This window comes from Rhincodon typus, chromosome 6 (genome assembly GCF_021869965.1).
Source record: "Rhincodon typus isolate 14 chromosome 6, sRhiTyp1.1, whole genome shotgun sequence".
Taxonomy (NCBI): domain Eukaryota; kingdom Metazoa; phylum Chordata; class Chondrichthyes; order Orectolobiformes; family Rhincodontidae; genus Rhincodon; species Rhincodon typus.
The window spans coordinates 83,220,166-83,242,847 of NC_063337.1; the positions used below are offsets into that span (position 1 = coordinate 83,220,166).

The 22,682-nt window shown below is 41.5% G+C and overlaps 1 protein-coding gene across 1 annotated transcript in view; it reads left to right on the forward strand.

The window, feature by feature from the left end:
• LOC109910722 (TBC1 domain family, member 4) overlaps nt 1-22,682 on the forward strand; it is a 58,156-nt gene that overhangs the window by 20,439 nt on the left and 15,035 nt on the right. Inside the window, exons 4-7 of the mRNA XM_020509962.2 lie at nt 1,564-1,725; nt 4,613-4,771; nt 7,123-7,367; nt 14,876-15,035. Of these exons, the coding sequence (XP_020365551.1) occupies nt 1,564-1,725; nt 4,613-4,771; nt 7,123-7,367; nt 14,876-15,035 (726 nt within the window). The remainder of the gene's footprint in view (nt 1-1,563; nt 1,726-4,612; nt 4,772-7,122; nt 7,368-14,875; nt 15,036-22,682) is intronic.

Genomic DNA, 22,682 nt, shown 5'->3' on the forward strand with positions numbered 1-22,682 from the left:
GCATGATGCCAGAAATGCTTACCCAAATTCAAAGACTACTGTTGTAAGCGAATCTCTTCGGGGGCATGTTTTTCTCTTATCAGCACTGAAATAACTCCAAAAAGACTGGTACTGCTGTCACCAAGTCACCCTTCATTCACATGTGCAAAGTACAAGACACTGACCCAGCTAGCTCAGAGCCAGTCCTAGAGTGAACAGAATCCCTGACACCCCTGTTTATATTTGTCAGCCAGGGCTCCCTGATTGGGACTATTTAACAGCCCCAATCAGGGAACCCATACTCCATGAGGTCCATCTGGCTGACCTCATTCCAACCACTACAATTGGTACCAGCAGCAGAGGGATGGAGCTGTTAAGTGACTCTTAACGAAGGCCCTCATTTGATGGGGACTTTAAGCTTCTCAATGCAAATCCTAATTCCAACAGATGGAAAGGTAGTGCCATCACTGTGCCCCATTAAGTGCCATTCCTGCCTTCAAACTCACCAATCGTGGGATCGCGTGGTTCCGACCGCTGATTTTACAACCCGTCCAATGGGGGCAATTAACTTTTACATGAGTGAATGTTTGTTTTATGCCTACCTGATTATAACCTCTGTTAAAATTTCTAAGGAGTATTTGACAGGGTAGATGTAAAATCATTGTTCTATTTGAGACACATGTTCCCTCGACAAAAGGCAATGTTTTGTCAGTGGTAAGCCGTTCCCAACAACAGGACTGGAAATGTATGCCACTTCCGCTCTCTTGCATTGTCCCATTGCCAACAATTCAATTCATAGTGACTGTGGTATGCGCAGGAACATGTTATTACATGACAGTGAAAGCTTTGCCACATCCAGCTGACAAAGCTACAGCCAAGACTGGGCTAGAAAGCTCCTCCTGATCGAACTAGGAGGCTCTCTATTAATGCAAGAATATTCCTGTCTAACTCGATTGCCATTCATTCAAGACTTATTGAGAGCATTTATTGAGAGGCATGGATGTTTTTCAAATTTAAATTTTATTTGCAAGTAGTTCACGTCACATTGGTATCACTGTAGTCATGTGCATCATTGTTACTTGACAAGGCTAGCTTAGTCAGAAAGTTAAATATGCTGGCACACCCCCGTGGTTGGCACATACTGGTGACTGCAGGGGAGTTAGAGACACTTCCTTTATCGTGGAAGGAACATTATTGTGATTTTGCCTACACTCTTTATTGAATATTCATATTAATGCCTAATGAAATACACACCATTCTGTGGGACAAGGCTGACAAAATTAAAAAAGTTTTGCATTAATATTATTCATACTACAAGTGGTGACATCTTGCCATGTATCATGAGGTCTGACATGCCGTTGGCTTAATCCTTATATTTCAATCTGCCTTCAGAGGTTAATATTTTGGCTCCAGCTTAATGCAATCCCCCCTGTAGATCGCATGCTCTGTTCTTGCAGGTGCAAAACGTTAAGTTTGAAGAAATTGGGATGAAATTCCCCTCCCTTCCTAGCTCTCTCTGAATGTTGTTCTGATATATGGTCACAGTTATTAACTGGATGGTTTTTTTTTAATCTGTATTTACAGCAAGTAGAGATGAGCTTCAAATAAGGAAAGTGAAATTGGACTATGAAGAGTTTGTGCTTTGTCACAAAGAGGTTTCTACAGTTTGGGAAAAAATGCTTGCCACTCCAGGAAGGGCAAAGGTGAAAGTGGACATGGAGAAGGTCCATGCTGCACTTAGTCAAGGTCAGTGCTTGATTACTAACTTTGTTCCCCACAGCACCAGACTCATCCTAGTCTGGGCACCTCTCTGAGACATCAGAATTCAGTGTCTATACAAAGGTCTTTATAGATTTGTGAGGGGGAAGATTGATAGAAACTGATTTATTAAGAAGTAGCAAACAAAAATTCAAATCAAACATACAATTTATAGCCATTTAATTTAAAATCTGAGACATTTCCTATTTTAAATGCAATTCAAAATGCCAAAAATAATTGTTTAGAATGTACTGATTTCTGAAGAAGGGTCCAGACCCGAAATGTCAGCTTTCCTGATCCTCTGATGCTGCTTGGCCTGCTGTGTGCATCCAGCTCTACACCTTGGTATCTCTCGTTTAGAATGTACTATTGCTTAGAACATATGGTTGCTAGAACATAAACAGGCTATTTAGCCAAACAGGTTCTAAATGGGGTGGCATGGTGGCTCAGTGATTAGCACTACTACCTCATAGTGCCAGGGATTCGGGTTCAATTCCACCCTTAGGCGACTGTCTGTGTGGAGTTTGCACATTCTCCCTGTGTCTGCGTCAGTTTCCTCCAGGTGCTCTGGTTTCCTCCCACAGTCCAAAGATGTGGAGGGTGGGTGGATTGGCCATGCTAAATTGCCCACAGTGTTCAGGGATTAGGTGGGCTATAGGGGGATGCATCTGGGTGGGATGCTCTGAGGGTCAGTGTGGACTTGTTGGGTCGAAGGGCCTGTTTCCACACTGTAAGTGTTCAATGAAAATTAACTTTTACATGAGTCTTTCACTTGACTTCATCTCTCTGTGTTGACATATCATCCTCTGTGTTAGCTGCAGCTCAGATGATGGCACTCTTGTCTTTGAGTTAGAAGCTCATAGGTTCTAGTCCTCCTTCAGGACATAAATGTAAAAAGCAATGCTACTGCTCTGCACAAGAGGGAGTGCAGTTCTGTCAGATGTGCCATTTTTCAAATGACACCACAGCCCTCTCAGGTGAATATCATGATACTATTTCAAGAAAAGAGTAAAGGAGTTATCCCTGGTGTCCTATTAATATTTATTGTTAAAGTAAAGAAAAAGATTAGCAAGGCATGAACAAATTTTTGTTTGTGGAAATGTACATGTGCAAGTTGGCAGCTGTATTTCTTATCTTGAAACAATGTCTCAACTCCATTTGCTGAATAGTAGTTTGGCATGTCCAGTAGTCATGAAAGGCACTACAAAAATACAAGTTTATCCCTTATAATAAACTCTTTTGGCATAGGAAAGAGACATTGTTTAGTTTTGCAAAACTCAGAACTGCGATGCTGGAAATTGGAAACGAAAACAGAAATTGCTGGAGAAACTCAACAGGTCTGGCAGTGCATTAAGAACTATCAATGTGATGTTGGTCACTTTAATTTCCCTGCTCCCCTCACCCATTCTAACCAATCTGCCTCTGAACTGACTGCACTCTGTGTTCTCAGATCCAACCCTGACTTTGTTATTAAGCCTACTGACAAGGGTGGTGCTGTTGTAGTCTGGCGTACTGACCTCTACATTGTGGAGGCTGATGCCAGCTTTCGGACACCTCCTCCTATTTCCCCTGGACCATGACCGCCATCATCGAAGACCAGGCTGTTGTGTCTACAGACTGTCGCTGACCTCATTTCATAAGGGATCTCTGCCCATTCCTCCCCACGTTGTCACTACCCCATAGCAAACCCACCACCACCCTCCTCTACCTGGCCAAGCTCGTCCTCACTTTGAACAACTTCTCCTTTAACACATCTCACTTTTTTCAGGTCAAAGGTGTGGCCATGGGTACCTACATGGGCCCCAGTTATGCCTGTCTCTTTGTGGGTTATGTGGAACATTCCTTGTTCCAGTCCTATTCCAGCCCCCACCAACAACTCTTTCTCTGGTATATCAATGGCATGATCAGAGCTGCTTCTCTCCCTAGTCCGAAATTGGAAAAATTCATCAATTTCACTTTCAATTTCCATCCCGCACTCACTTTCACCTGATCCAACTCTGACTCCTCTCTCCCCTTCCTTGACATCTGTTTCCATTTCTGGGGATAGACCAGCCAACAGTATTCATTACAAACTCACTGACTCCCACAGTTATCTTGACTATACATCCTCACACCCTGCTTTCTGTAAAGACTCTGTTCCATTCTCCCAGTTTTTCCATCTCTATTGCATCTGTTTTGATGATGCCACCATCCATTGTCGGGTGCAGGGGGTGGAGGGGGGATCTCAGAGATGTCCACCTGATCCACTGCTCCTCCACTCCCAACACCTCCCCACAGCACTTTCCCATGCCATCTCAGAAGGTGCAACACTTGCTAACTTAATTTCCTCCCTTCTCAGTATACAAGGTTCCAAACACGCCTTCCCGGTGAAGCTGTGATTTACCTGCACTTCGCTCAATCTTGTCTATGGTATTCATTGCTCACAATGTGGTCTCCTCTACACTGGGGAGACAAAATGCAGACTGGATGACCTCTTTGCAGAACACATACATTCTGTCTGTTAAAATGGCCCCAAGCTTCCAGTTATTGGCTATCTAGCTTGCTTCTTCCCTGGCTTACTATCAACTATTCCTTAATTTTCGCTCTCTGGAATCTCTCTCCACCGATCAGCTCCCCCACCCCAAACCTTCCCCCAAGCCACTCCTTCTCTTGTACCACAATGGACAAATACCCCTTTCTCCCAGATGCAATCAGTTTTGATGAAGGGCCACTGGACTTGAAATGTTGACTTTGTCTTCTCTTCTCAGAAGCTGCCAGACCCGCTGAGTTTTTCAACAATTTTTGTGATTGTTTGTTATGGTTTGTTTGTCATTGAATAAAATGGCAGTGTGGAGTTGGAAGGTAGTTCATACAGTGATCTACTTTTGTGTGACAGGTGTACCAAAGGCTCGGAGAGGAGAGATTTGGCAATTCTTAGCCGAGCAGTACCGCTTGAGACACCGGTTACCGGAGAAACAGCAACCGGCAGATATCTCATACAAAGAACTTTTGAAACAGCTGACTACTCAGCAACACGCTATCCTGGTGGACCTCGGTAAGAGACTACGTTACTGATGCGGTAGATTGTTAGTTTTACGGTATGGTCACTTAGGGATCGGAACAAGAATATGTTGTATTTATGCAGCACCTTTAAAGTGATTAAATGCCTCACGGGTACTTAACATTCGACACTAGAAACATTGGGAGATTGATAGGGTAATGATCAAGAGCCTAGTAAAAGAAGTAGATTTTTAGAAGAGTTTGAAAGGAGAAGGAAAGAAGTAGTGAAGTAAAGAATAACTATAATGATTTGTTTGCCCAGCTCATTAAGCAACCTGGGGTGGGTAGCAAAAGAAGAGAAATTTGGGCCAAAGCAATTTGTTTTTCCTCTCTGCATGAGGATTTTGTGGCCAGTAGATGGTGATATTGCACGTTTTATCTGAATGTAACAACCTTGAATAACTGCAGTTTCAGATTTGTCATTTAATTTTCTCCTTCCTCTCTTGCTTTCACCTTGCTTGCCTTTTCACTGACATGTATCTTTCTTTGCCAGTATAATTATTTCATACTATTTTCTGCATCCCATTTATTTTTCCAATTTCTTTTTCTGATTGCTGTGCTTTGATTAGGTTTTATTTTTGAATTTATTCAGTTTCAGCTCATGTGTTCTTTTTCACCTTGTAGCTCTTTGTTATCTCATCTATTTTCCCAGTTAATCCTTTGTATTCACTTCATCTCTATCGCTGCTTCTTACTGTTGGATACCCCCAAGCCATTCCCTGTCAATTGCTGTGTTAAAAAACTCACCTTGGACTTCAAATCGCTCCATGGTCTAACCTCTTCCCATTCTAGAGATGGTCATTCTGTCATGAATATTTTGTTGTGTAAGGGGGTCAAGATCTGATAGGGTTAATGCTGAAGAGTCCCTTAAGTGCCACATGCTATGATGATGTCATGTTGGTTTGGTGAAGAAACAGTTTAGGATCTCAAAGGAGTGACACTTATTATCTGTGCCTTTCTCATAGTCCTTGTAACAATATCTTATATTAATGTAACTTGAACCTAGTCGCTGTCAAGCAAGAAACTACATCTTGTTTAAGACAATGAATGGTAGGTCCCTAAGGAGCACTGAGGAACAAATGTACAAATCCACAGAAGATGTCTGCGCGGGTAGACAGGGTGGTGAAGAAGGCATTCGGGATGCTTGCCTTTATTAGCCAGAATATATGCAAGGAAATCTTGTTACAACTTTATAAAACATTGATGAGACCACAGATGGAATAGTGTGTGCAGTTCAGATCGACACTGTATCAGAAGGATTTGATTGTCCTGGAGAGGGTGCGGAGGAGATTCACCAGGACGTTGCCTGCAATGAAAAGTCTCAGTTATGAGGAGAGACTGGATAGGCTGTGTTTGTTTTCCTTGCATAAAAAGAAGCTGAGTGGGAGGGGAGGGTTTTTCTGATTGAGGTATACAAAATCATGACAGGCATTGCCAGAAGAGATCATGAGAATTTTTTTCCCCTTGGCAGACATCCCTTAGACCAGAAGGCATAAGTTTAAACTGAGGACTAAGTGGTTTAGAGGAGATTTGAAGAATTTCTTTTTCATCTAGAGGGTAGTAGAAGTATGGAATGTGCTGCTTGAGAGAGTGCTGGAGGAGGGTATTCTCACAACTTTTAAGACTGATCTGGATGAGCATTTAAAATGCCAAGATATAAGAAGGTAAGACCAAGTATAGGTTAATGGGATTAGTGTAGCATGGTGTTTGTTAGTTGGAATAGACATGGTAGGCCGAGGGCCTGTTTCTATGCTGTATGGCTTCATATCAAGAGCCTGTTCCCATTAGATTATCAACTGCTTTTTTCTCTACCACACTAGACCAAACACTGCAGATCCAAGCAAGGCCCTGTAGATTGCCACCCTGAAAGAGCATGGTGGCACAAATCTACTCATAATGAGAAATAGAACAGAGAGCTTATTCACGTTGAGCACAGGTACAGACTGCTTGTGCAATGTATTTTTAGTGGGAACCTCTCAGTTACACAGTCGAAGAATGAGAAGTCAATTTGTCCTGTCCAGAATCCAAACAATTCCTGGGCCGTCTGTCCATTGAAACATCCAGATGATCTTGTAGCATTCCTGTCAGGGTATGTTGCAAAAATATGCACCTTCTAATCAGAAGATCAGGGCCTGAATTGATTCAGCTCAACCTTGGATGGCAAGACTAAAAATGACACCTTGTGCTAGTAATTGACACTACATTCAACTGATAGGGAAATCTCACTAACATACTGTGAGAGAATTATATATAATTCATTGCTTCTCCAATACAAGAAAAATAAGATGCTGGATAAACCAAGGCAGCAAAGCATAAAACATTTCGGTTTTTTTCTTGTTTTTGACAGGACGAACATTTCCCACCCATGCATACTTCTCGGCACAGTTGGGAGCTGGGCAGCTCTCATTGTTTAATCTCCTTAAGGCCTACTCATTGCTGGACAAGGAAGTGGGCTACTGCCAGGGCATTAGCTTTGTTGCTGGGGTCCTCCTCCTGCATACAAGCGAGGAGCAGGCCTTCGAAATGCTCAAGTTCCTGATGTATGACCTAGGCTTCCGGAAGCAGTACAGGCCCGACATGATGTCTTTGCAGGTATTGTGCTCATTGTTCAGTTTCTAACAAGCAGAGTTCTTTCAAATTACAATGCAATCAGTATATTTTGAAAACTGCATTTGACCTGTAACATTCGCGTTCGCACAGCTTGCAAACAAAATCACCATGTATTAGCTTGGAGTTTACGTATGGAAAGTCCGCTCCCCAGCAACATTCCTTCTGATTATTGACAGTGCATGGCAATGCATACGTAGTGACTTCAAGGGGCCAATGCAGGCACTTTTGGCCTATTGTGTAGCTGCACAGCTTAGAGGAAACACTGCGGTTCCACAGGATACATAATTGTCATATTCAGTCAGAAGAGTCATTTAGCACTGTGACCTGTCTCCATACCTTTTGCATCTACAGTTTGAGAATCATTATTTATATTTTCCAAAGGTGGCTTCAACAGTTAAAGTAGGCCAATTTCTAACAAAATTGTTGTGGAGTGTGTGATTTGTTGTATAAAGCATTAGCCCTAATGCATCTTCCATGAGCTAACTTAAAATGACAGCCATGACTAAGTACTTCTCAATAATTTTAAGAGAACCTTTTATTACCAAAGATTTTGTCAAAAGAAACCCACTGATTATTTAAGCTTTCAGAAGGCACTTGACATCTCCCTCACAGAATCACATGATTCTTACAGTGTGGAACGAGGCCATTAGGCCCACTGTGTCTGTGCTACCCTTGTTGAATTAGGCAGGTTACAATCCACTGCTGCTTTCCCATAGCCCTGTGCAGTCTTTCTTTCCAGTTATCTCTTGTATTCCCTTTTGATTACATCGAATAAATGTGCCTCCACCACACTCTCAGGCAGTGCATTCCAAATGTGAACCACTTGCTGCGTGAAAGAGGCTTTCCTCATGTTGCCTTTTTTTTGCTGGTCACCTTAAATCTGTGCCCCTTGACCTTGATCTATCCATGTGCCTCCGTATGTTTTGAATATCCTGATAAAATTGCCTCTCATTCTGTTCTCCAAAGAAACCATGCCAACCGGTTTCTACTTTTACATGTGGAGTGGTAGACTAAGTCATTCTTAGTCATTCTAAGGCATACTAAGCCTAACCTCCTCCTCAACCTCTCCTCTCACCTAAGGCATAGTGACCCCCAGGTTAAACCACCATCTCTCTAATGAGGGAGCAGCCCTATGTTCTGGTAAGACTATGGCAACTTTTCTTTATTTTTTCTATGTCATATTTGTGGAATGGTGTCTTTCCTCCTTGATTCATCACACTTTTACTTCCGTGTGGATGTGGCAAAAAATAGTAGTGATGGGAGATAGGATCTGAGAGTTTTCTACTGCATTCTAACCAGTGCTTTATGTTTACTCTATCAATACTGTTCATAGTCAGAAGTCACACAACACCAGGTTATAGTCCAACAGGTTTATTTGAAATCACAAGCTTTTGGCACGCTGCTCCTTCGTCAATACTGTTCATGACTTTGAACACCACTTTAAAATCTCTTCTTAACCTTGTTTCCTTGAAGGTAAAGTCACGTCTTCTCCAGTTTTTCCACATATTTTGAAGTGCCTCATCCGCAGTACCATTCTAGCAAATGTTGACCACAGTCTCATCAAAACTTTGTGTCAGGTTTATGGGTGAAGGAGAATGTGAGAACACCGTGGGAATGAATTCTAGACAGTGATGGGCTGGAAACACCAAATCAAAAATTAGAATAACTAATTTGTATGCACAGTTTGTATTTTTTAACATGATTATTCAAAGAAATTTCAGCACTGAAAAATAGTTGAACTACATGGGGCATTTTGATTGCAAGAAACGCTCATGATAGTTATAGCATGAAGAATATTGCTTCATGGTAGAATGTCCTTAACCTTTTTAGTAACTGAGCCCAGAAATTCATTACAGAATAGATGCAAAAGAAAAATAAATGTGAATGTAAACTAACGCAATCAGAAAAAACATGTCTAAAATTCCTTGGGGAATGGATAGAACTCACTTTGAGCCCTTCTGATGGAGAGAGTATGAATGTAGTGGCAGGCAGGTGTAAATGAGATGGTGAGGGAGTGTGAATACAGATTCACAGCTACATTTCCTCACAAAGTTTCCATGAGCTACTCCATCCCTTTGTGCAGACTCACCAACATTTCTAGTTCATGCAAAAAGCCTGGAATGATTTCTGAAATACTAGTTACAACAGTGTTGGGTTGCTCCAGGCAGACAGAACAAGTTGGGCTTTCATGGCTCCAAGTATCTTGACGTCCTGTGTCAGAGGAAAGAGATGAAACCGCCTCAAGAAGAGACATTTCAACTGATGCTGTACTGTGTCCCGATGATAGTCACAGAATGGTTCATACACGGTCCCAGGATCTATTCACCTGTCTGCACCTTTCAATCAAAGAGCAACTGGGTAAAGAAAGGGCAGAAAATGAATTCAAAATGTAGCATTTGTGCTTCACAATTCAGTCAGTTTGGAAAAAAGTTGCCATTTTCAAATAAGACATGAATTGCTGTTCATTTCTCATTAGAAAATCTGATGTACATTGCACAAAACAGCCATAAACTGTGAAACTTATCCTTGCCTCCAAAATGCCACCTCAGTGTTTGGCCAACTAAGGAAAAGAGCATTTAAGGCCCAGAATTGCAAACCTGAGACTATGTTTATGGTTCTACTGGATAACAGTGATCCTCACACTCCTATTATACTTTGGTGACTAGAACAGGACTGTCAGAGTATTGGAGAAGTACCAGCGGTGGTGTATTTGCAAGAGCCTCCAAATCCAGTGTCAAGACAAAAACAGAAGTTGCTGGAAAAGCTTGGCTGGTCTGGCAGCATCTGTGAAGAAAAAATCAGAGTGAATGTTTTGGGTCTGGTGACCCTTCCTCAGAACTGGTAGAAGGCGTTTCCAGCAACTTCTGTTTTTCTTCCTGATTTACAGCATCCGCAGTTCTTTTGGTTTTTATCCAGCGTCAAGACAAGTAGCCAAATAGCAACATCCCCTCCTAAGTCAATGTATTTGGCATTGAGACAATAATCATTCCAAACCAGCTCCACTCTCCATTTGAAGCAGGAGACAGAGCTGTCCTTAAAGCATCTCTGAAGAGATCACCCACCCAGGCAGACTCTTAGGAGTCTGGCTTGTGGGTGACCACAATGAAGAAGGATCTTGCAGGAATACATGAAATGGGAGGCTCCTTTGGGAATGCACAGAGGCAAAATCATGTAAGAGCAGGCAAACATCCAAACAACTCATCTACACAACTCTTCAGGCTCCACCTGAACTATTTGTGACATAGTCTGTGGATCACCATTAGAATTATTAGTCATCTCAGAACTGGGATAGAAGAAAGTCATCCTTAATACCGAGTGAGATAGTAGGAACTGCCGATGCTGGAGATTCTGAGATAACAAAGTGTGGAGCTGGAGGAGCACAGCAGGCCAGGCAGCATCAGAGGAGCAGGAAAGCTGACGTTTTGGGTCGGGACCCTTCTTCAGAAATGCTGCTCCTCTGATGCTGCCTGGCCTGCTGTGCTCATCCAGCTCCACACTTTGTCATCTCTTAATACCAAGTGACTGTTGAAGCAGAAAGCAGCTACTGGAGCCTGTCTCTCTACAGCTACGGCAGCACAGGCACTGCATGGTAAGGAGGAGCAAAAGCTTGATGGAAGCATGTATAAAATGGCAAAAGCAGAGAGGCCACAGTTGCATTAATTCAGTTACATTTAGGCAGTCCAAAATTGTGTGGTTTCCTTTCAGCACTCCTCAGTTTCCTTTCCTCTCTCTTATGAAATCCAGCCAAGAGGAGAGGCAGTGTGAGATGAAATATGGATCTACTAATAAGAGCACAACCTTGTGCATGTCACATGGACCCAGTGACATTGAGACAGACACATGTGGCTATCAACAGCAGTATATAATGAGACTGTCAGCAGCAAACTGATAGTGCTCGCTGCGCGTATGGAGATTATAGATGAGCAAGATAATAAAAGGAAGACATCCATTATTCAGAGTGACCCACGTTGTGAACTTGGTAACCCAGTGAAAATCAATTGCTTTTCACTTTCTGCAGCACAGGATGATGCAGAAGAAGGGGCAGCAGATGTTGGCTGCCTCTTCTTTGTGAGAATGTTTACAAGAGTGATAAGGCACAGATGGGAATGTGATGTGGGTGTTTGCCATTTTTCTGGGGTCAGGTAGCAGCCATGGGTTGCAGGGGTGAAACTTGAAAATTCATCAGCACCGTTTTGATCTTGTGACATGCCACTGTGCGGGTAGCACTTCAGCATGTGTTACATTGATCCACATAAATCTGCAACGTACATCAGAAACAGGCAAGCCACATGCAAACTCCAACTCAATGCTCAGTTGACAAACAGCCAAGGAACTAATGTTATTTTAACACAAGGGTTTAAGCAATGTATACATACAGAGGTTTTTTTTATTTTGTTTTAGAAAGATGAAGTTTATTGATGATTTTCTGAATCTCAGACACTCCAACTGAACCATATGTTGCAGGTGCTACACTGTACAACTAATCCTACCATAATGGGCTTTCATTTCACTGCAGGTTACTGGGAAATAGCATTTTGTTTGTAAGTCAAAGATGTTTTGCCTGCTCGTGTTTAGAGACAATCCTGGCTTTCCTGAATCCCATTTCTCTCCTGGCCCCTACAATTTTTTTTTTAGCTTGTGGGATGTGAGTGGCCAGCATCCCTGACCACACTTGAAAAGGTGAATATGAGCCACTTTCCCAAACTGTTACGGTCTATTTGACCAGTGCCATTAGGGAGGGAGTTCCAGGATAATGACCCAGGATACTAAAGGAATGGCGACATAGTTTCAAGTCAGGATGGTGTGTGCTTTGGAGGGGAATGTGGTTTGCAGTGATGGCGTTGCTATGTATCTGCTGCCCTTGTCCTTCCAAATGGTAGTGGTTGAGTGTTTGGAAGGTGCTTTCTAAAGCGCCTCAGTGAATTTCTGCAGTGCATCTTGTAGAGTGCTGGTATGTGATTTGAAGGGGAACTTGAAAGTGGTATTATTCCCTTGCATTTGCTCATCCTGTCGTAGGTAATAGCAGTTGTTGGTTGGAAGATGCTGTTGAAGGTACCTTGGTGAGTTAGGGCAGTGTATCCTGTGGGTGGTACACACTTTTGTGACTGTGGAACAATGGTGGTATGTTTCAAGTGGTAGATGGGGGTCCATCAGGCAGGTTGCTTGTCCTGGATTGTGTCAAGATTCTTGAGTGTTGTTGGAGCTGAACTCAACCTGGCAAGTGGGGAATATTCCATCACACTTCTGACCTATGCCTTGTGGGTGGGCAGGCATTGAAGAGTCAGGAGTTGAGTTGCTTGTTGCAGAATTTCCCGTCTCTCATCTGTTCCTGTATCTGCTAACTATCAAACTGGAGAATACTTGTTCTGGTCCACAGCAGCACTCTTGATTGGTTTGATTCTACTTGGTGAGCAACTGCTTCTAGCCGATCTCCTGATCAAAAATTAGACCTAGTGATTAAACTTGAGTTCGACATGCTCTCCACTGTCCCTGGACAGTGGTTAAAATGGATACTAGCTTGTCATCTGTTTTCTGATGTGTAATGCTATGGGGTGATACATGTATCTAGAAATGTTAAAAGACCATTCGGTAAAGGCAGATGGTTATTTATCAGGCAGGTTTTGTGAAATACTACGAGATAAGAATTTCTAGCTTCGAGGTATAAAGGAGGTAGACAGTCCTGCTTCAGATCCTGTGTGGAATTAGAATATGACCACCATGACACATGGCATTTTAAACATTGGGACACTTTTTTTTGATAAATTGCACACGTAAATAATTTCACAACTGTAGTTTGATCTTTCCACCTCTTTGATTATTGCTGCCAGCTTTGGTTCATCTCTTCCTGAACTGAAGACTGGAGAAGGCTGATGAAAAGCTACTGCAGAGGCAGATTTTACAGTCAGCTTGATGCCTGTCTGCACCACACAGCTCAGCTTTTCAGATCAGCCTCCAGCAATCGTGTCAGCTCGGTTTTTCAGGTTTATCATTTGTGGTTTAGCATTCTCCTCAGCTGCATATCACGTAGGGAAAGGGACGTGAGATTGGTCCAAGTCAGTTGTGAAGAATCAGTTTGTAGTGCATCAGGAACCTGGTTAAGTAACTGCATGATTCTCGATTGTTTTTATGTGGTATAAAACAGGCTGCTATTTGACTGACCTGGGAAGCCCAAATCATTTGTCAGATGTTTGCACGTGGGTCTAAGGTTTGTTAATCATTCATGGTTAGTACATATGTTAACACAAGCACCCATACCATTTCATCATTTCATCAGGTTCATCATTTTCATTAAAAACAGCGAAATGTCCCAAATCTTCCTTCCTAACCCAGTCAACATTTTTAGCAAAATAATGCACCTGTACTGCACTACTACCATGCTTTAACAACTTTTCTGTAATGGAACCCAAAACTGGACACAGTACGACTGTTTTGACCAAAGTTGTTATCCATATTCATCTCATCTGTTTCTCTGTGTATTTTATTGATGAGTTCTATCTCCTTTGCCATGATGGGCTAAACGATTTTCTTCTGCACCTTCATAATTCTGTGATTCTGTGAACAATCTATATCTATATAAGCAGGTCACCTCTACTCTGATTTCCACATTACCGTTTAAGGTATACTTTTACTTCAGAAATGTGCTCCACATTGCCCTGCATGAAACTACATCTGTCACTGAAACACTTATCCTACTAGCTTACCTCTGTCCACCTGCAGTCTCTCACAATTCTTATCTAAATTCATTCTTCCCTTTAATCCCAGTTCCTGAGCTAGTGAAATCTGCAAAGTCGGACACTGTCCATTTCATCGAAAGAAAGAGAGATTTGCAATTTATAACTCTCTTCACAATCTCAGGATGTTCTACAGCCAATGTATACTTTATCTAAACATGTCGTAATCTACGTCCATATCAGTTCTCACCTCAAGATACTTTACTCCAAGTAGAAAACCTCAGCTTCTCCAACTTGACCTTGTTGGTTAAATCTCTTATTCCTGGAGCTATTCTGCTGAATCTCTACTGAGTCGCCTCAAGTACCATCCTATACTTCCTGATTATGGGATAGTCACATCTTCGAGCAGTTTTGCTTGGATATACGGATGGTTGAAATACTATTCATATTGTACAATGATATCTTATGTTTTTACTATTTGTTGCACCTGTACTGTGCAAAAATAAATCCATCGTGTACTTTTCAACACTGTGGAATCTTAATAATTATGGTTAAAGCTGCACGAATTAATGCAATTGCATTACCAAACGCATCAAATGATTAAAAGAGAGTTCGGGAGCCTCAAGGGATTTAGAAGAACACCCTCAGATTTCACAGTCATCTCTCTTAGGAAAATTTTTATTATGACCAAGAAAGTATTTATATATTAAATGATGCCTTGTGGTTGGATGGTGTGTTTAGGTTTTCAGCGCAGAATTGCAAGAAAATGTGTGTGCTGTCTGCTGCAGAAATACTGATTGCACTTTGTCTTTTGGGCAGATTCAGATGTATCAGCTGTCACGACTTCTACATGACTATCACCGGGATTTGTACAACCATCTTGAAGACAATGAGGTCAGCCCCAGCCTCTATGCTGCCCCGTGGTTCCTCACCTTTTTTGCCTCCCAGTTCCCACTGGGATTTGTAGCCAGAGTCTTTGGTAAGTAGGAGCTTCGTGTTCTGAATTTTAGCACTAACATACAACAAGAATACAACAAGAGAACCACGAGGCTTGGATAGGGTTAGCCAAAAAGCCTTGTTTTTGCAAAGGCCATGTACCATCTCTGGGTGTTAACTCCATTGCAACCACCTATAACCCTCCTGTGTGAAAGTTATTATAAATGCCTTCATTCCAATACATAACCACTGTCCAAGCGTACAGATTAGGAGCAGGAGTAGGCCATTTGGCCTCTTGACCTTGCATTGCCATTTAGTAAAATCATGGCTGAACTGATTATTATCTCATACGTTGTAGTATAATTACTGCTGCTTGTTATTAGTGTAGAAAGCTGCCACCAATCCTTCTTTCTAGATACTTTTAATCTATGCTGTGTTTAAGGGGTGAGCAGGTGGGACTTGAACGTTCTGACCTGGAGTTAGAGACACTACCACTGCTTCACAGTGCTCTGCTGAGTCTGAGGTTTATCTAATCAGCAATGATGCAGGATAAAACACTATTGAGGTCTTAATAGTGTGATAGCAATATGTATAAGTTATGTAGGCAAGTTAGGCATAGTTACAAAAATGATCAAGTGTCAGAGGAGACATGTCTGTCTCCATCAGGGCCTTGTGCTAGTCTGGCTTTTTTCACCCACTGACTGTACGACATCATCAAATTAGGTGGAGCTGAATACATTTCAACATTAACGCTTTGAGAACTGTTACCTTATCTCCCACTAGCTATTTTTACCACTTAGATGTATTTCCCATATTTATAAATTTAGACATGTAACTACTTATACATCTAATACTATCCCATCTCTTCACAAGTCTCCACCTTCACAAATTTAGGCACCTGAGGTTTCAGAATTCTTCCATGTTGCACTCTGTTTGGAATTGAGAAAATTACTGGGTCTTTGGATCAAAGTCTGTTGATCTTGATCCTTATCTCAATAGAATCCGTACAGTGTGGAAACAGGCCATTCGGCCCAACAAGTCCACAGCAACCCTCCGAAGAGCATCCCACCCAGACCCATCCCTGTACCTTTTGCCTGTAACCCTACATTTTCCATGGTTAACGCACTTAACCTACAAATCCCTGTACACTATAGGCAATTTAGCATGGCCAATCCACCTAACTTGCACATCTTTGGACTGTGGGAGGAAACCAGGGCACCCAATGGCAACCCACACAGTCACAGGGAGACGTGCGAACACCAGACAGACAGTTGCCTGGGGGTGGAATTGAAGCCTGGTCGCTGGTGCTGTGAGGCAGCAGTGCTAACCACTGAGCCAGCGTGCCGCCCTTATCTTTCCTAAATCATTTCTCCACCAGAGGATCTTTTATGTCCTGTGTGTCCTTCACAGAGGATGTCATTCCTGGCAAACCCATTGGTCACTTTGTTCAGGACCTTTATCGAAAAGAATATTAATCTTCTGAAATCCCTTTTGCAAGTGAACATTTCCCTGCTAACTCAGTTCGCTGTCTCATCACCTCATCTGGGGGACACTTAGTCTTATGAATGCACATCATGGAAGACAACTGCTCTACTATAGTAGGTATTTTAATCTTGGAAGAACCCTGGATTTTCAGACCAGCAATTTCTTCTTTTTGACCATATCTTGAAGCTGTGGATGTTAGCCTGGCTTCTATAAAATTGCATGCGTCTCATCCCCATTTTGTTCAAGTAAATCTTTATATTTAATCTGCTGATAGGTCTGTGTTGAAGTATTGAAGCTCTCCACTTCAACTCGTCCAGTATGTTAGATGTTTTCATTGGTCTTTTGTGGATGTTCTCTTGGTGAACTAGACATTTTCACATCCTTCATCATGGTGCGAGAAGGCTTTTGCTTACTTTAACAAATCTTTGTCACTGGTACAGATAATTCTTCTTTAAAAGACAAAGGACTGAAACGTTGTTCTTTAGCTTTGTCTTATCATCTTACATCAAAGTCAAATTTGCTGATTAATTTTGTATAGCATATGATTGTGCTGTTTAAATTACTTCAGTTAGAGATTCATCAGTGTGCCCTCAAGTCAGTTGTCCAGTTCATCTTTGTTCCGAGTATTTGCTTCATTTGAAAAACTTTTGGTTCTTCCTGTCTTCTGATTTGTCTTTGGTGCTGATTAGAGTGAAAAATATTTCCAAAACTCCTATGAAGACAGTAAATTCATCCCTGTTAATGACCTGGAATAATTCTCCTATGCCAATGTAGATAACTTCAATAAATTATTTCTTCTTGGGTTCCTCCAAGAGTTTAGAAAGTCCAAGGAAACCTTATACAAGTTGCGCTAGCTGGTCAACAATGGTTTGTTTCTAAATTTGTTGTTCTTTTGGAGCTAGTTGAACTCCTGTGGTCTTAAGGATGTTGAGGTAAAAACATGCATACAGACTCAGAAGTGAGAACTATTGATTGTGAACTACATATACATTTTCAACTCTCTTAGGTTCTTTGTGTTGCAGTGCTACTTGTAACATACATTTGCTCTTGAAAATTCTTCTACATGGAGCATGTAGTGTTATCTTCATAGGCTGCAACTTTTTTTTCTTCAGACATAGCATTTGATCTGACAGACCAGTGATACTTGCAACTGTACTAAGCTTAAAATTAACAGGATGTCCTTTACGTAGATCGGCTCTGTCTAGTTTGAATCAGTTGCATCATTGGTTTCTCCTAGGAATGCTGCAGGTATCTTTCCAATGATGATTATTTTACCGTGTTCATCTGTTTGCTTGTGTAACTCCCATCACATTTGCTGTGCTGAAATTGTGTTGTACCTCTGCCCATCTTCTGGAAATGACTTATAGCTTTACATATGCACTTCTTTGTTATACCTGGGCACTGATTATGCTAATATAACTTCCTTGTCCCACAGCACTGACACCGACTCTTTGTATCTGCTGACTGGCCTAGTCTTTGTGGTGATTTGTTACATGTATCAGTAGAATGTCTTATACCTTAAAATTGGATAGGTTTAATTGGTCTCCTGCAGCATAGTTGTCTCACATATCTCAGAATATATCTTGAGTCCTTCTGGCGTCAGCTTGTAACATTCTAACATAATTTGAATAGTTTTCTCCAAAGTAAAATATTCTTTGGATGCTATAAATCTAACAGGGACTTGCCAATAATTCAGACAACAATTTTGTCTATTTATATTCTGCTTTTAAAGTTCCAATGTAACAGGTCTCCACTAATCTGTAAAAGTCATTTATTAAATGATTAAACTAAATTAAATCTTGCTGTTTTAGAAATTATTTGATTTCAAATTGAAGTACTGAAAGCTGGTAGAACTTCATCAAAAGTGTCAGTGTCTTCTTTTATATTTAGGAAATTTATAATACTGTAGTAGCAGTTTAGCTTGAGATTTAGTATCTAATCTTGAAACTATTCTTAATCCCAAGAATTGTTTTCTCCAAGATTTCCAATGTTGCATTTTGTTTAGCTTTCTCTGGCCTTAAATCTTGATTGCAATATTATTTATCTTCCCATTTCCTTTTAATGTGATTATTTATTCTTATTACATGAAAGCTGTTTTAAACCTGTTGCATCTTAATGCTGTTGTTCTATTTTCTTTAAAGATCTAATTATCCCCCAATAGATAAATGGTAATGATTTAAAGCTTGTGGTCTAGCATTAAATTAGTGCTATTTTAATTCATTAATATTAAAATATCTTCAAATCTTTAAAATCTATGAAACAGCAATTTCGTTGTATTTTCTTTGTCTATGAGCACTTAAAGTCTTATTGTGGTATAGTAGTGTTTCATTCTAAGAAAGCTTTATATTTTGTATAATAGTATTGCTGTAGTGTTTATTTTTAACATTCAAATTCTTTTTTGTAGCAGTACTGTATCTCTGTACTGCTCACTGGGATTTTTCCTGCTTTTTTCCTGATCAAAATTGTGGTTTCCTGCCTTCTGCAGATTTCCCACCTTTCATGGCCGCATGTAAAACTACAGGTCATTTCCAGAAAATAGACAGAGGTACAACACAATTTCAGCACAGCAAAAGTGATGGGAATTACACAAGCAGACAGATGAACACGGTATAATAATCACCATTAGAAAGAAACCTGAAGCATTCCTAGGGGAAACCAATGATGCAACTGATTCAAACTAGACAGAGCCGGTCTATGTAAAGGACATCCTGTTAATTTTAAGCTTATTTTTGGTGCAAGTAACTCTGAGGTGAAGGCTTTTATTTGGAGAGTTTTGCTTGCTCTGCTATTCCCTCCGTGTGTGCTGCTGACATCTTATTGGTTTGCATTCTTTCAACTGCTGTCTCACTTCTGGATATTTTTTCTCTTGGGTTGAATCAATTTTTTTCACCCTTGTAACCTTAACCAATGATCTCCACTGCTGATCATCAAGCCATATGTTATCGAGTCATAGAGATCTATAGCACAGAGACAGGCCCTTCGGCCCAAACTGGTCAATGCCGATTAAAATGGCCATCCAAGCTAACCCCATTTCCCTGCACTTGGCCCATATCTTTCTAAACCTTTCCTGTCCACGTATTTATCCAACTGCCTTTTAAATGTTGTTAATGTACCCACCTCAATCACTTCCACTGGCAGCTCATTCCATATGAGTACCACCCTCAGGGTAAAAAGATTGCTCCTCAGATTCCCATGTATTCTTTCCTCTCTTAATTTAAACTGATGCCCTTTAGTCCTCAATTCCCCAGCCCTGGGAAAAAGACTGAGTGCACTCACCCTATCCATGTCTCTCATGATCTTATACCCTTCTATAAGATCCCCCCTCAGTCTCTTACGTTCTAAAGAAAAATGTCCTAGCTTGTCCAACCTCTCCCTTTAACTCATTCCCTTGAGTCCTGGCAACATCCTTGTAAATTTGTTCTGCACTCTTTCCAGTTTAATAACGTCCTTCCTATAGCAAGGTGACCGTAACTGAACACAATACTGCAAGTGCGACCTCACCAATGTCCTGTACAGCTGCACATAACTTCCCAACTTCTATATTCAATGCCATGACTGATGAAGGCCAGTGTGCCAAAAGCCTTCTTCACTGCCCTATCTACCTGTGATTCCACTTTCAAAGAACGGTGCACCTGAACTCCGAGTTCCCTCTCTTCCAGTACACTCCTTAAGGCTCTACCATTCACCATGAAACTCCTACCTTGATTTGATTTTCTAACATGCAACAGTTCACACTTGACTATGTTAAACTCCATTTGCCATTTCTCAGTCCACATCCCCAGGTGACCAAGATCCTGTTGCAATTTCTGATAACCTTCCTCACTGTCCATGATACCACCTATTTTGGAGTCATCTGCAAACTTACTAATCATGCCTTATACAATCTCATCCAAATCAGTGATATAGATAACAAATAGCAATGGGCCTAGCACCGACCCCTGAGGCGCACTACTAGTCAGAGGCTTCCCGTCTGACAAGCATCCTTCCACTAATACTGTTTGCTTCCTATCATCAAGCCAATTGTGTATCCAGTTAGCCAGCTCTCCCTGGATTCCATGCAATCTAACCTTCCAGAGCAGCCTACCATGTGGAATCTTATCAAAGGCCTTACTGAAATCCATGTAGACTACGTCTACCATCCTGCCCTCATCAACCTTCCTAGTCACTTTCATCAAAGAATTCTAACAAATTTGTGAGGCATGATCTCCCACACACGAAGCCATGCTGACTGCTTCTAATCAAACCCTGTCTTTCCAAATACTTGTAGATCTTGTCCCTCAGAATCTTCTCAAGTAACCTACTTACCACAGATGTTCAGCTTACTGGTCTATAATTCCCAGATTTTTCTTTGCAGCCCTTCTTGAATATGGGCACAACATTTGCTACCCTCCAGTCTTCCAGGACCTTACCTGTGGCTAATGATGATGCAAATAGATCATCCAGGGCCCCGCAATTTCTTCTGTAGCCTCTTGCTGCGTTCTTGGATGTATCTGGTCAGGACCAGGAGATTTATCCACCTTCATACAGTCTAATACTTCCAACATCACCTCTACTGTGATATGGACTGTCCCCAAGGTAGCGTCGTTAACTTCCCCAAGTTCTCAAGTCTTCTTGTCTTTCTCCACAATAAACACAGAGGAGCAATATTCATTGAGGACCTCACCCATGTTCTGCGGTTCCATGTTGTGGTGCTAGCCACTGCCATTGAGTGGTTGGGGTAGAGTGCTGCCACCAAGCCTCCTTTCTAGGTACTTTCTAACTATCCTGTTCAGAGATGGTATTACACACCTCTGGAGCAGGTGAGACTCTAGTCTCCTGGCTCAGAGATAGGGACACTACTACTGCACCACAATAATCCCCAATCCTCTTTTTGACTCCTCCAAAACTAAAATAATGTTGGACAGCCTCTCAAGGGTCAATCCTGAGCCTAAGGGCTTGTGAAATTAGCACTGGTAGAGGATAAACCACTATTGAGTCTTAATGAGAAGAGGCACATCTCTTACGAAACAAGTTGTGGCTTATTGAATGATAGCAGTGATTACAAGTTACATTGGGTAGTTAGCAAAGACGGTCAGGAGCCAGAGGTAATCTGCCTTGCCCCTTTGGGATCCACTGCTAGACCAGTTCTTCTCCATCCAAAGACTGAGAGTCATCAGCAAATTGGTGGTGCCTTATACAATCTCTAACATTAACACTTTCAGAACTGTTACCTTAGACAACAAATCCACAGTTGCACCTAGCTCTGGTACTCAATATATTTTCTTCTTCACATTGCCACTGTTTACCCTACCTAGCTGAATTTCGAGAAAATATATCTTGTTTTCCTTCCCACTCCTTGGCTTCCTGTAGCATGGGAAAATCATGACTTGTGGAACATTTCAGTTTGAAATATTCAGCCTACTATCACATTGAAAAGCAGTTATGTGGTGAAATATTATCCCCTTCTCTACCATCAGTAGCCAGCATTCCCATAGGCCCTGAGAACCATCGGGTTGCTGTCTCATTACAGGAAGAGACGACTTGGTGATTATAGTCTGAGGGACACTACACCTCAGGCAAGGGGTATGGTTGAGAAGGCGAGACCGAAACTGGCGAAGGAATTTTACCTGCGCTGTTCAACTTGTATTTATATTGTAGTTTTAACATGACAAGACATCCTAAATAAGATGTTTGTAATTTAACACTGAGCCACATAAGAAAATATTAGGGCAAAAAAAGCAAAAACTGTGGATGCTGGAAATCAGAAACAAAAACAGAAATTGCTGGGAAAATCTGTGGAGAGAAAGCAGAATTAACATTTTGGGTCCAGTGACCCTTCTTCAGAACTCAGAGTCGAGGATCCTGAAGAAGGACCGCTGGACTCAAAATGTTAACTCTGTTCTCTCTCCACAGATGGTGCCAGACCTGCTGAGTTTCTCCAAGATATTAGGGCAGATGGCCAAAAGCTTGTTCAAAGAGAAAGGTGAAGAAGGCAGGTGGAATGGTTTCAGGAAGGAGTTCAGGAAGAGAGGCTTCTTGGCAGTTGGAGTCACAGCCATGAGGGATTCTCAAAAAGTCAAAATTAGAGGAATGCCAATATCTTGGAGGGTTGTGAGGCACAAAGAGACTGCAGAGGTAAGGAGGGGGCGAGGCCACAGAGGAATATGAAAGCAAGAGTGAGAATTTTACAGTTGAGATACCACTTGAGCAGGAGCTGTATTTGTAA